The following is a 12,696-nucleotide window of genomic DNA, read 5'->3' on the forward strand; positions in this document are numbered from 1 at the left end:
TAGATGTCCCCGTGAGATGCTGACAAACGAAATGCTCCTACCCCATTTACAAAGGCCTGTGGGTGTAAGGAGGGGTGGGAGGGCTTGGCCAGCATCTCAAAAAGGAAACAGGATCCCCTATTTCTTTCTTTACCTTATGTTTGCTATAGCGTATGAGTGCTCACCAGAGACAGAGAGAGAGAGAGAGAGAGACAAATTACTCCCCAGGGAGATGACCACGCTGCAATTCCTTCTCCTCTAGTATTTCGGGTATGCATACACATGTGCATGCACCTGGTACGTTTTTCAAACTGCCAGGTCTGGGATTCAAACTGTGTGGTCGGCCATGTGGGATCCAGCTGCCTTAACCAACATGCCACATGGCTGGCTCAGAGTCTCATATTTCTAATGGCACTTAGAGAGCAAATTAGGTGTGGGTTCTGAGGGCTTAATTTTTTAAGCTTCCTAACTTTCCTTTGGACTTACTGCTTAGTCCCACACTACATCTGTCTGCTTCTCTACCCAGGCTAGAGAGAGTAACGATTTTGAATACTGGTCCAGTAACCATTTCGCATGGAATGTGGAGGTGAGGTGTGGAGTATCAGTGCACGCCTCGGAGCCCACATGCTATGTGTGTCCATTCCTGTAACAATTCCCAGTGTAGACATCTGTATCTTTTTTGTCGAGAGATTTTTTGCTGTAGGGCATGTGTGCTTGCCTGAGAGACAGAGAGACAGACAGAGACAGAAAGTGAGAAATCACTCTCCAGGGGGATGACCAAGAATCCCTTCTCTTCTATTCTCCACTCGGGATTTTGGGCACACATGCACACATGCCTGGCATGAGTTTAAAGACGCTGATTCTGGGACTCAAACGACAGTCGACTACGTGAGAGTCCAGCGAGGTAACCATCATGCCATTTGCTGGTCCCGTGTGGTTGTATGTTTACATGTACTCCCGCTATGGGAGTGCCCCTCGGTCCTGTGGCTCCCCTCATTCTGATGGGGTGGGGTCCTACTGTGCAGATGCCTTGCCCCGATCACTTCGGTGGTCCTCACAGTGACTGTAGTAGGTCAGTGTATTATCATCCTTATTTTACTGAGGAGGAAATTAAGAGACTTGCTCAACGTTACATACCAGGGGAGAGTTAGAATGCAAAGCTGCACAGTCTGGCTGCAGCATCTATGCGCTTGTCATGTAAATGCAGCACTCTGCACCTCGATATGCATTTGTTTTTAAAGAATTATTTAACTTTATTTGTTGTTATTATTTTAATTTGACCAGAGAGAGACAGAGAGAAAGGGAAAGTGAGAAATCAAGCCACTAGGTCCAGGACTTGAACCGTGATTGGCCATGTGGGAGTCCAGTGCCTTTAACCACTATGCTACCTCTGGTCCTGCATTTCTTTTTTTTTTTTTTTTTTGAGAGAGAGTTTTGCTACAGAGCCTGTGCAAAGGAAAGGGTAACATGGCCAATACCACAAGCATACCAGCTAGCTTAGCGTGAACATCTTTGGTTCGAGTCAGAAATCCATGTGTTTACATATCTAACCTAAATTTCTTCCTTGAGCTTTAAGCTCATTTTTCCAGACTGCTTACTAGATATCCCCATTTTTAAAAAGAATTATTTACTTTTATTTATTATTATTTTTTAATTTGACCAGAGAGAGACAGAGAAAGAGGGAAAGTGAGAAAGCAAGCCACCAGGTCTGGGACTTGAACCACAATCAGCTATGTGAGAGTACAGTGCCTCGGCTACTACACCACCTGCCGGCTCCCCCTTTTTTTTAGATATATCCATTTGACTGTCCCACTGTCCTACCTAGCAAACCTGCTCTTCCCTTCATTATTCTCCATCTTGACAAACAGTATAGGAGTTCCCAATCAGGACTAATCCTTGACCCTCCCTCCTGCCAATATCCAATCAATTGCAAAGTTCATTCACCTCTACCTTGTCTATTGTTTGCATTTCTACTCCTGCTCCCCATCCTCCAGGCCACTCTCCACACTAGCTACAGTGAACTTGCAAATAGCTGGGTTACTCTCTGGTTAAAACTATTCAAGAACAGGCTGTTCAAGAACAGGGACCAGCAGATGGCGTAATGGTTACGTTGCTGGACTCCCACATAGTTGCTGTGGTTTGAGTCCTGGACCCAGTGGCTTAAAACTTAGGCCAGGCACGTGTGCATGTGAACCCAAAATCCTGAGAGGAGAATGAAAGACAGGGGACTGCTGTGTGGCCATCCTCCCTGCCACCTGCCTTGCCCAGCCGGGGAGGTGATTTCTTGCTTTCTATCTCTCCAGAGAGTGCATGTGCCCTATAGCAAAAATCTCTCTTTAAAAAAAAAAAAAAGAAAAAGAAATAAATAATAAAACAAACAAACATTCAAGAACAGGGGCAGCTGGTGGCAAGGTGGTTAAGGTGGCTGGATTCCCACATGGCTGACCGTAGTTCAAGTCCTGGACCTGGTGGCCTGAACATCGTGCTGGATGAGTGTGCATGTGTGCCCAAAATCCTAAGAGGAGAATAGAGAGGGGACTGTGGTGTGACCACCTGCCTCCGGGGAGGAAATTGAGGAAATTTCTCACTTTCTCTCTTTCTCTGTCTCTTTCCTCTCCAGTGAGCATATATGCCATACTGTCCTCAAAGTTCAAACTTTCTTCACGGCTTCCAGAGTTCTTTGTGATCTGTACCTCCTTACTGTCCTCCATTATCATGTCTTATCACACTCATTGTCCTGCCCCATGCCCAACTTCTTTTCCTCTCACACCGAGCGTCTCTTAGGCCCTGGCTGTGTATCTTTCAGCCTGCTGGAGCTCTGTGGACCTTAAGACTATTTCAGTCTTGCTCACCGCAATAGCCCCAATGAGTAGATTCTTATTTTTTTTTGAGAGATTTTCACTGTAGGGCGCGTGCGCTCGCCAGACAGACAGAGAGAGACATAGAGACAGAAAGCGAGAAATCACCCCCCGGGGGGATGGTCACGCCGCAATCCCTTCTCCTCCATTCTCCTCTCGGGATCTTGGGCACGCACGCACACACGCCCGGCGTGAGTTTTAAGCCACCGGGTCCGGGACATGAACCGCGGTCGACTACGTGGGAATCCAGTGACATAGCCATTACGCTAACTGCTGGTTCCCAATTCTTAATAAAAATGTATAAACAAACATTTGTTAATTCTTTTAATTTTCTGATTTGCCAGAGGGCGCATGTGCTCATTGTAGAGAGATGGGAAGAGAGAGGGAAAGTGAGAAAGCACCCACCTCATGAGGAATGGTCATGCTGTAATCCCCTCTCCTTCATTTCTCCCTCCTCTCAGGATTTTGAGCACACACACGTATGTACATGGCATGTTTTCTAAGTTGCTGGGTCTGGGACTTGAACCATGCAGTCAGCCCTGTAGAATCCAGCTCCTGTAGCCATCAGGCCATGAGCTGGTCAAATATTTGCTAATTCTAAGACCTGCATCTCAGGCTGGCACTGCAGTGTAGTGAGTAGGCACTGTGTTTTCAGAGTCAACTCTTACTTTGCTGACCATAGTCTGACTCCCAGTCCCAAGAGATCGAAAACCATGCCAAGTCACATGTGTATATGCATATATCCAAAGTCCTGATGAGATGGCAAAATGAGAGAAAAAGGGTTACAGCGAGACCACACCTCATTAGAGGGTGCTTGCTCTTGGGTGTGTTCTGCCTCTGGTGAGCACACACACCTTGCAATAAAACAGAACAGTAAGGCCCGCATTTCTCCCACATTTGAACATCTCTGAAATTGCCACATACATCTTACAATCAACAGCATGTCATTATTTAATTTGCAACATTTTCTTAGCAATACATAAATTAAGCTTCCTGGATTCAATGAAGTATGATACTTGGAATTAAGATTATTCGATTACCTTCCTTTGCTCTAAATCCTTGTCCCTGATCATCTGATTATAATTTAGCTTCTAACATACATTTTTCTTAGGCAAAGAACATTGAGCGTTCTGAACTACTTGCCACTCAGCCTTTTCACTGCAGGTGAATAAAATAGCAATTTTACTTATATTATCATTCACAACTATCAAGCACACAGTACTCCCTCGGATGCTGATCTGCATGAGTATACTGCACATCCTGGAAGCTGAGAACCAGAACCCAGAACAGTGCTTTTAACACCCGCAAATTCCTGTGCACCCCTCTATTTGATTACTTGTTATATTAAATACATCTGAATCATTAAGTGTGTGTGGTTCTGGAGTCAGACTGCCTTAGACAGGTTTCTTAGCTTCTGAGCCTTAATTTCCCCACCTGGAAAATACAGGTAATAGCCCACATGAGTGCCCAAGGTCCTACGGGCTGGAGGACTGTAGGAAGGGGACCACAATGTGACCAGACCCATGAGAGTGCTTATCTCTCTCTCCCCCTCCCTCTCTCTCTCTGTCACTCTCGTGTGCACATGCATGCTCTTATCTTGAAAAAAAAAATTAAGAGAATAATCTGTTAAATACTCTGTCAATACTCTGTTAATAAATACTCTGTTAATACTCTGATACATCCTGCTATTCACTTGGATTATGTCTCCAAAGGTCACTACCTCTTGAGGTCTAATTTAACTAATTACATTCATCTCATGATTCTTTTTTTTTTTTTTTTTGGAGAGGTTTTTTCTTTTTTCACTATAGGGCACGTGCGCTCGCCAGACAGACAGAGAGAGACAGAGAGACAGAAAGCGAGAAATCACCCCCCGGGGGGATGGTCACGCCGCAATCCCTTCTCCTCCATTCTCTTCTTGGGATCTTGGGCACGCATGCACAAGTGCCCGGCGTGAGTTTTAAGCCACTGGGTGCGGGATGCGAACCGCAGTCGACTACGTGGGAGTCCAGTGACATAGCCATTACGCTAACTGCTGGTTCCCTCATCTCATGATTCTTCATCTAGCCTAATCCTTGAATTCCAAGGGTGCTGTGCTCTGACTGAGTAACCCATCAAGTAGGCATTTTGCTTTGGATTTCAACAGAGAAATGGGAATTACAGAGACTCAGGCATGGTGGACTCTCCTCACTACTAGCTAAGTGAAAAGAACAGCAGGCTAAGCAAGGCAATCTCTTGTGGCTCTCTGTAACTCTGCTGCTCTGCAGACTAACAGAACCCAGAACCCTGTGATTAGATTTTTATTTAGAAACCTAAAAAATGTTTCATGCTCTTTAGTTTGTGCAAAGATGGCTAATCCCAGGGCATCAAATTCAGACTGAGATACGACAGTGTTTGCATGGGTAGCTATTATTTTGGCTGGTGCCCTGGGAAGTGGATAATTAAATGCTTACAAGACTCGAATCCATCAATTAGAATTAAGAGCATATGCCTCTAAAAACACACAGTGGTCAGAAGGTCATTTAACCTCACTTAACATATATGTTCTTGAAAAGTAGCGAATTTTAATAAATTAAATCCAATCAAAGTTTAAGAATGAGAGGATGTTCTTTTAAAGTAGTCAGGGCCCTCCATCTTTTCAAGTTCCCAAAGCCTTTCCTTATAACAACATAGTTGCAAACAACTTTTATACTTTTTAAACAACTTTTATTTCATAGGTTTCTCAACCCCAAGTAAAAAACCCATTATGTTTTTTTTTTTTTTTTTTTAAGGTTTTTATGATACGGCATGTGTACTTGCTAGGAAGAGAGAGAGAGATATAGAGAGAGAGAGAGATAGAGGGAAAGTGAGAAATCACCCCCAAAGGGGATAGCCACACCATAATCCCTTATCCTCCATTCTCCTCTCAGGATTTTGGGCACTCACGCCTGGTGTGATTTTCAAGCCACCAGATTTGGGACTCGAACCATGGTCGGCCATGTAGGAGTCCAGTGCCTCAACCACTATTCCACCTGCTGGCACCAATAACTCATTATCTTAAAAGAATCTGCAGTTAAAAGGCACTCCAAAAAAATCCTTTTTAAAATAAATAAAATTATGAAAGTCTAATTTTTCAGTACTATAAATCTGCATTTTTATATACCAGGTTTATTTTTGTTTAATTTTAATTTTTTGAGAAGTTTGTGCTATAGGGTGCATGCGCTTGCCAGAAAGACAGAGACACAAAGTGAGAAATCACCCCCTAGGTGAGGATGGCCATGCTGCAATCCCTTCTCCTCCATTCTCCTCTCAGGATCTTGGGCACGCATACATGCACATCCGGTATAAGTTTAAGCCACTGGGTCCAAGACTTGAACCGCGGTCGACTACATGAGATTCCAGCTACATAGCCATTACGCCAACTGCTGGGCCCACTATTTTAATTTATTTTATACACTTGATCAGTATATAACACTTAACTTGTAAAGTGAATTTACCCAATGTGAATACACTTCATGATAGCCCAGTTCAGGATACTATACATGTTATCATCAACAGATACTAATCCGTTTCTGTTTCCAATAAACGCCTTGCCTCTATTTTTCTCCTTAATTTCCTTCCTCATTCTCTCCCCCTTCTCTCCCCCTTTTCCCACATTGGCTTCAGTGTATCTAACCATTTTCCATGATTCTATATCCTCTAGTCTTTCCATTTCTGCGATAGAGCACGGATGGTTGGTATATGCTAAGGGGAGACATACAATGTCTCTCTCTCATACCCTGGCTTGCTTTACTCAGCAGCAAATCCTCTGTATTCATTCACTTTCTATCAAATGCTACAATCTTCTTGATTTGTATGGCTAAGTAGTATTCCATAGAGTACATGCACCACATCCCCCCAATCCACTCATCTGCCCATGGATGACTGGGTTAGATTCATGTCCTAGCAATTGTGAATAATGCTGCAATAAATATAGATACACAAGTACTTTTCTGACTGAGCGTTCTCATATCTTTTGGGTAGATATTCAGGAGTGAAATTGCTAGATTATACAGTAGTTCTATACCAGGCTTATTTAAAGTGTGATTTTCTCTTACAATGGAGATTTGCAGTTTAAATTTAAATTTTTAAAAAAGACCCTCCCCCTGCCAATGATCATCAACAAGTGCTCGAGACAGATATGTTCCTTTCCCAATGCAGTCTTACCAGTGTGTGTCTTCATGTGCTCGTCGAAGTACTGCTTCATGTTGAAGTCCTTGCCACACCACTGGCACATGAACTGCTTGTGCCCGATGTGGATGCTCATGTGGGAGCGCAGCTGGTACTTGTACTGAAACCTTTCGTCACAGTTCTGCATTGGACACAGTGGGGATATTTGAATGCCAAGCACAGAAGCTTTACTGGAGCCCACCCTAACGTAGTCTCCAGCGTTAGGCTTACTTTTCATATTCAAAATAGAAGCTGCTTGTGTCAGCTGTTTTGCCTTGCTATATTTTTGCAGCTGAGTTACTAATAAAGGCAACTTTCTCAAACAATTACCACTGAAGTACACTCAACTTCTCTGAATTATGGGGAAAAGAAAAATAAATCATTATGTGTTTTTCCCATGTTAATCTAGTCTAAGACGATATTTCTCTCCCTAGCAGTGAGAGGACACACAAAGCTCAGGGCACGTGTCTAAAGATGCAGCTCTGTGCCTTGCTCGACTCCAGCGCACACCTCTCCCTCTCTGTCTCTCTCTATCTCTCTCTCTCTCTCTTGGCTGCACTGTACACAGGTCTAGCCCCAGGCCTGGGCATGTAGGATGCATGTTCCTTACCTCGCATCTGAAGGGCTTCTCTCCAGAATGCTGCAAGGAATGCACTTTGAGTGACATGCTGCGTTTGAATGACTTTCCACAGGTTTCACATGTAAACGGCATGTCTTTCGTGTGTGCTGCAACACAGAACGTACTCATACTCAAAACAAGTCCACCAAAAATCCCAAGCTGGAAAGACAGATGTCCTACTGTAATGCAATTATGTCATCTTAATTTTCTACACTTTAATTTGTAAGGCTTTAACAGTAACATTCCAAAAAGAAAAATAAGTAACAATGTTGAAAAGAAACCTGGGTGTGGGAGATGGCACCATCCAATTTGGCAATGCCTATTGAAGACATGTTGCACTCAGTTTCAACAGGTCAAAACTGAGTAAGTTGGTTTCACACATCCTGCCCAATCAAGATGTAAAGCACACCGAAGAGCAAGGGAAAATTATAGGTGTGAGAGTGAGGAAGCAGAAAAAACTTACCAACCATGTGTTTCCGCACATGAGCCATGGTATAGAACTTCTTCTCACAAATTTCACAGGAAAATTTCTTTTCTGCATATCCGTGGACGATTTTGATATGTTCATGAAGGGACCAGAGTTTCTTGAATGATTTGTTACAGGAAACGCACTGAGCAGGATAAATAGAAATAATCTTTACTCTTGCAGGCTTGCAGAAAGCCGTACTGGACTAGTGATAGATGAGATAGATGTGCTTTAGATTCGGCACAAGGCCAGAATCCACACAGAGACTCGTCCTCCAGAGTGCAGAACCCACACCAACATCTGCATGTAACATTACCAAGATGCACCTTTTAGAGACCCTTTGGGAGTATGAAAACAATGGCAAAACTAAGACAAGACGGTGTGGAAAGTTCTACTCATATAGAGGAAATGACTCTATTACCAAGGTAGTATTGTACCTATTCAAGTTCTGTTTTGTTTTGTTTTTTAAATATATGGATTACCAAGAGCAGTTGCCTCCTATATATAGGTCACCATGTGTTTATAAGGAAATACAAATTAATTTTAAATTGGCATAAGGAAAAACAAGATAAAATAACATATATATTAATGTTAAAGCTTAAAAGATGCATTGGCAGCCTTCATTAAAAGAAAACACCGAGGTTTTACTATATTTTCCCAAATGACTAATTAAACATTTCCTTCTAGCAGAATTTAATATAGCCTCTAAACTGACAGTACTGTTTTCCCTTTTCTGCTATCACCCAGTTCCATGTCTCTCTGACATGCTCAGACATGTCTCTCTGCAGGAAATATGCCACGCTGCCTAGTCTTTTGGAATATTAGGCATTTAGTATATAAAAATATTTCTGGTTAAAGCAAAACAATTTCAGAAAGTTCTTGGTAATCTTCACTCTGGGATATTTAAGGGAACAAGTCAGTACAGGCTGAGCATCCCCAATTCAAAAACCTGTAATCCAAGATGCTCCAAAATCCAAAACTTTTTAAATGCTGACATGATGCCACAAGTAGAAAATCCCACATCTGACATCATGTAATAAGTCATAGTCAAAATGCTGCAACACAAACAGTGTATAAAATTACTTTCAGGATATGTGTATAAGATATATATGAATTTCATAGTTAGGTTTTGGTGCAATATCTCATCTTCATATGCAAATATTCCAAAGCTGGAAAAAATCCAAAATCTAAAACACTTCTGATCCCTAATAAAGGATACTCAGTCCCTATGTATTATAAAGAAAGATCTCTGAACACCATCGTTACTTCAGAAAGTAACTCCAAGAGGATTTGAAAGATAGGACTCTGACTGGACACTGCGTTAGAAAAGGACTGTCCCCTACAGGTCATTTTGCAAGGCAGTGTTTGAATTTTCACTTGTTACCAGGTCATCAGGATCATTAGGATCTGTATGTAAGAATGACGCACAGTGTTCTTTAGGAATATAAAGAGAGTTCATTTAACAGAATCCACAAAACCTAAACACAAGTTTAGACATATTGGGATGAGGAATAATGAGGAATGTCACCAAAAAAGACTTCTAAATGTTTTCTTTTCTGTAACTTAACAGAACAAACTTAAATGAAGAAAAATACTGCATATAAAGATCAAGGAACACCTTTTCTGTGCCAGATCATTAGGAATCCCAGTCTGACCCCTAGAGTGCAGCACTGCATCACACTCCTTCGGCATGACCGGCTGCAATAAATTCCTACCCCAGTGAGGGCACTGCCAGTTACTGGAGGAGACGGGAGCCAGGACTCAGTCCTTTATCTACCCAGCACGTCAGAAATCAAGTCACATCGCTGAATCACAAGGCAGTGAACTTTTAGCACCAGTAATTGATATTTTTCAAAAGCTTCTTTAAAGTAAAGCAATCATCTCAGTTTTGATTAAAAGCAATAAAGGCAGAGTAAAGCTTCGAGGTGATTACCAACATGAGCAGCACTCCAAAAAACACACCAGAACAAAACAATTTTAAATAGAAGGTTAGCTTATATATGATACAAAGTATTTCTATTTTATATACTTTATGGAAACATTAAATGGACTTACCTTTTATGAATATTCATTAATATACACTCACGTGTGTAAACCAATACAGCTGAATCCACTCAACACAATATAATTAGCACATCTCTTAACCTATCACAACACAGTCCTTTCAAGACACCGGCCGGTCTGATACCATGTCTTGTCAGTTTTAACAACACTGCATAGTGGCATCACACAACCTCACTGTCAGCTGGGCAACATTTTCAATCATCTCAGCCTCTGTTTAAAGTTTGCATATTCCCATCAGCTCAGCCTCTTGAAAAATTTAGTGTTGTCATCTGTCCACTGGTAAAAGCAAACTCACTCCTGGAGATCTTCCATGTCCACCGGTCTGAGTCATTCTGGTTTCTGTCCCCATCGGCTGCACTAGAATCTGGCATCCTTGTAAGCCTACAAAAGGAACCTTTCTCTAGTCCTGACCTTTACTCAGTATCTCCCACCTTGACAGAGAAGATGCCAGAATGAATTACATTACAGGTCCTACAACAGTGACTCTTAGTGCCAAGTCGGTGTTGACTTTCCCTCCTGGTCAAGCATCTCTAACAGATCCCCCTTCCAGTGTGCCTGGGCTCCCACTAGTCCAGCGTCAGTTACATTTAATGCATTGGAAACAGAGTGTTACGCCTCAGTTTGGCAAAGACCAAAGCAGGAGCTTTTAAAACGATAAATTGGTGAAATCTGTCCCTTCGGCCTCTACTGTATTTATTCTCTTGGGCAGATACCAGATGGATCTGAACAGGTTCTATCCTGGAAAGTTTGCCCTCTTGGTGATGAAACCTACCTGAATGTTTTTTTCACAGTCTGTTTGCTGGTGAAGGGACAGCTCACTTTCCAGGACAAACTTCTTGCCACATTTATCACAAATCTGCATGCGCCTATGAGTAACGTTCATGTGCTTCTCCAGGTACCAGCGAGTATTAAACACCCTGGGGCACTTCTCACAGGTCAGAGTCTCTTTCTCTTCACACTTAGCTTTCTGGACTGGTGCTTTGGGCTCCTTTGTGGCCCGCTTCTTACGCTTAGGTGGCTCTACACTCTTCCTACGGCCCCTCGTAGTTCTGGGAGGAGGGGAAGTGGCAGCTGCGGCAACAGAGGCAGCTCTCCTGGTCCTCCTCTGTGCGACGCTGACTTTCTCCACTATCTTCGCCTTTTTCTTCTGCCTTTCGTTCTCTCCATAGTCATTGCTGTCATCTGTGGCCTCTTCCTCACTCTCTTCCTCTTCCTCCTCACTGCTTGTCTTAAGAACAGGAGTCTCTTTGGACTGAGAAGAGACACCCTTTTCCCCTTTAGATACATTTAATGTTTGATTATTAAGGTTTACCTCCACTATGATCTGCTCCCTTTTGTAAGAGACTTCTTCCTCCTCCTCTTCCGTGTCGTCAGAATTCTCCCGGTCTTCCTTCACGGCATGCACGTCAGACACTGCTCTTGTCTCCCTGAAATACGGCTGTTCCTCTGCTTCATGCAGGTGCGGCTTGCTCATCTTGGTGTCCACTAACACAGAGTAAGGACTTCCTGATTCCCTTTTGTACACTTTGGTGGACAGGTCGAGCTCCTGGTTGGCACCATGATAAAAGGTGGATGGCACTTGACCACGACGGCTGTCTTCTTGTGCCATCCCTGCTACATGCACAGCACAGTTTTCAACCAGCTCCTGGCACGGACTGGCTGTGTGGCTCATTGGTAAGTGGCCCGATTAATTAAGCAGTAAGAAATAGCTTTAAAACAAGGTGATTATTAAAGACTCAAATCTTTTTTCTATTCCCAAAGAATCACTCAAATGAAAAAAAAAAAAAATTCCTGGAACCTGTTACAATTCTTCCAGTGTTGCAGCACCAAAGCGTTAGTCAGAAAGGTTTGGTATTATGGCAAGAGCAGAGCACTAGTGACTTTTCTTCTTTAGAGAGCTGCCAGGGACTTGGAGCATCTTATCTACAAAGAAAAGCAAAGGGGAAAAAACAATCAGATACCACTATCTCCTTCTTATAGAAAGCATTTAAATCACAACAAACAGCTTAAAATGATGAAACTCTTTATACATACAATGTTTTATTCTGCTTAAATGGTTCCGAATGGGTCATCATCTTACTGGCTTACACAAAGACACTAACATTTTCCGTGAGAATGTCAATTCTGTGACAGCAAGAGCCATGTCTGTCCAGTTCACCACGGCAGCCGCGGAAATTAGCACAGTGCCTCGCACACAGTAGATACTTGGTGAATAAGTACACAACTCCCACAGTCTAGCCTGTGTTACCCTGGATGCTACAGAGCACACTGACAGAATACACGGCCTCCGCCCACCAGGCGTGTACAGTCTGCTCATATAGAACACATGCCACGTATGGAACACAAGTGCTTTATCCTGGCTGGCTTCCTTTCAGCCTCAGTCACCATCACCCACTACAGTGAGAGTTCCCAGAACACAAGGTGGTGGGACAGGCACTGTGAACCATGGCAAGGAAGCAGCTAGCTGACATAATGGTGGGGGAGAGAGCAATGTCCCTGGCCCCAAGTCATTGATTATCTAGGTA

At 43.0% G+C, this 12,696-nt stretch overlaps 1 protein-coding gene across 2 annotated transcripts in view; it reads right to left on the minus strand.

Moving 5' to 3' along the window:
- ZNF652 (zinc finger protein 652) overlaps window positions 1–12,089 on the minus strand; it is a 17,577-nt gene extending 5,488 nt beyond the window's left edge. The window contains exons 1-4 of one of the 2 annotated variants that reach the window (XM_027767332.1): window positions 10,944–12,089; window positions 8,105–8,252; window positions 7,633–7,748; window positions 7,020–7,164 (exon numbers count right to left, since the gene is read on the minus strand). In XM_027767332.1, the coding sequence (XP_027623133.1) occupies window positions 7,020–7,164; window positions 7,633–7,748; window positions 8,105–8,252; window positions 10,944–11,843 (1,309 nt within the window). In that variant the 5' untranslated portion in view covers window positions 11,844–12,089. The remainder of the gene's footprint in view (window positions 1–7,019; window positions 7,165–7,632; window positions 7,749–8,104; window positions 8,253–10,943) is intronic. The other variant, XM_006166167.3, reaches the window with a different exon arrangement.
- Window positions 12,090–12,696: the final 607 nt, after the last annotated feature.

Source organism: Tupaia chinensis, unplaced genomic scaffold (assembly GCF_000334495.1).
Source record: "Tupaia chinensis unplaced genomic scaffold, TupChi_1.0 Scaffold144171_2, whole genome shotgun sequence".
NCBI classification, from domain to species: domain Eukaryota; kingdom Metazoa; phylum Chordata; class Mammalia; order Scandentia; family Tupaiidae; genus Tupaia; species Tupaia belangeri.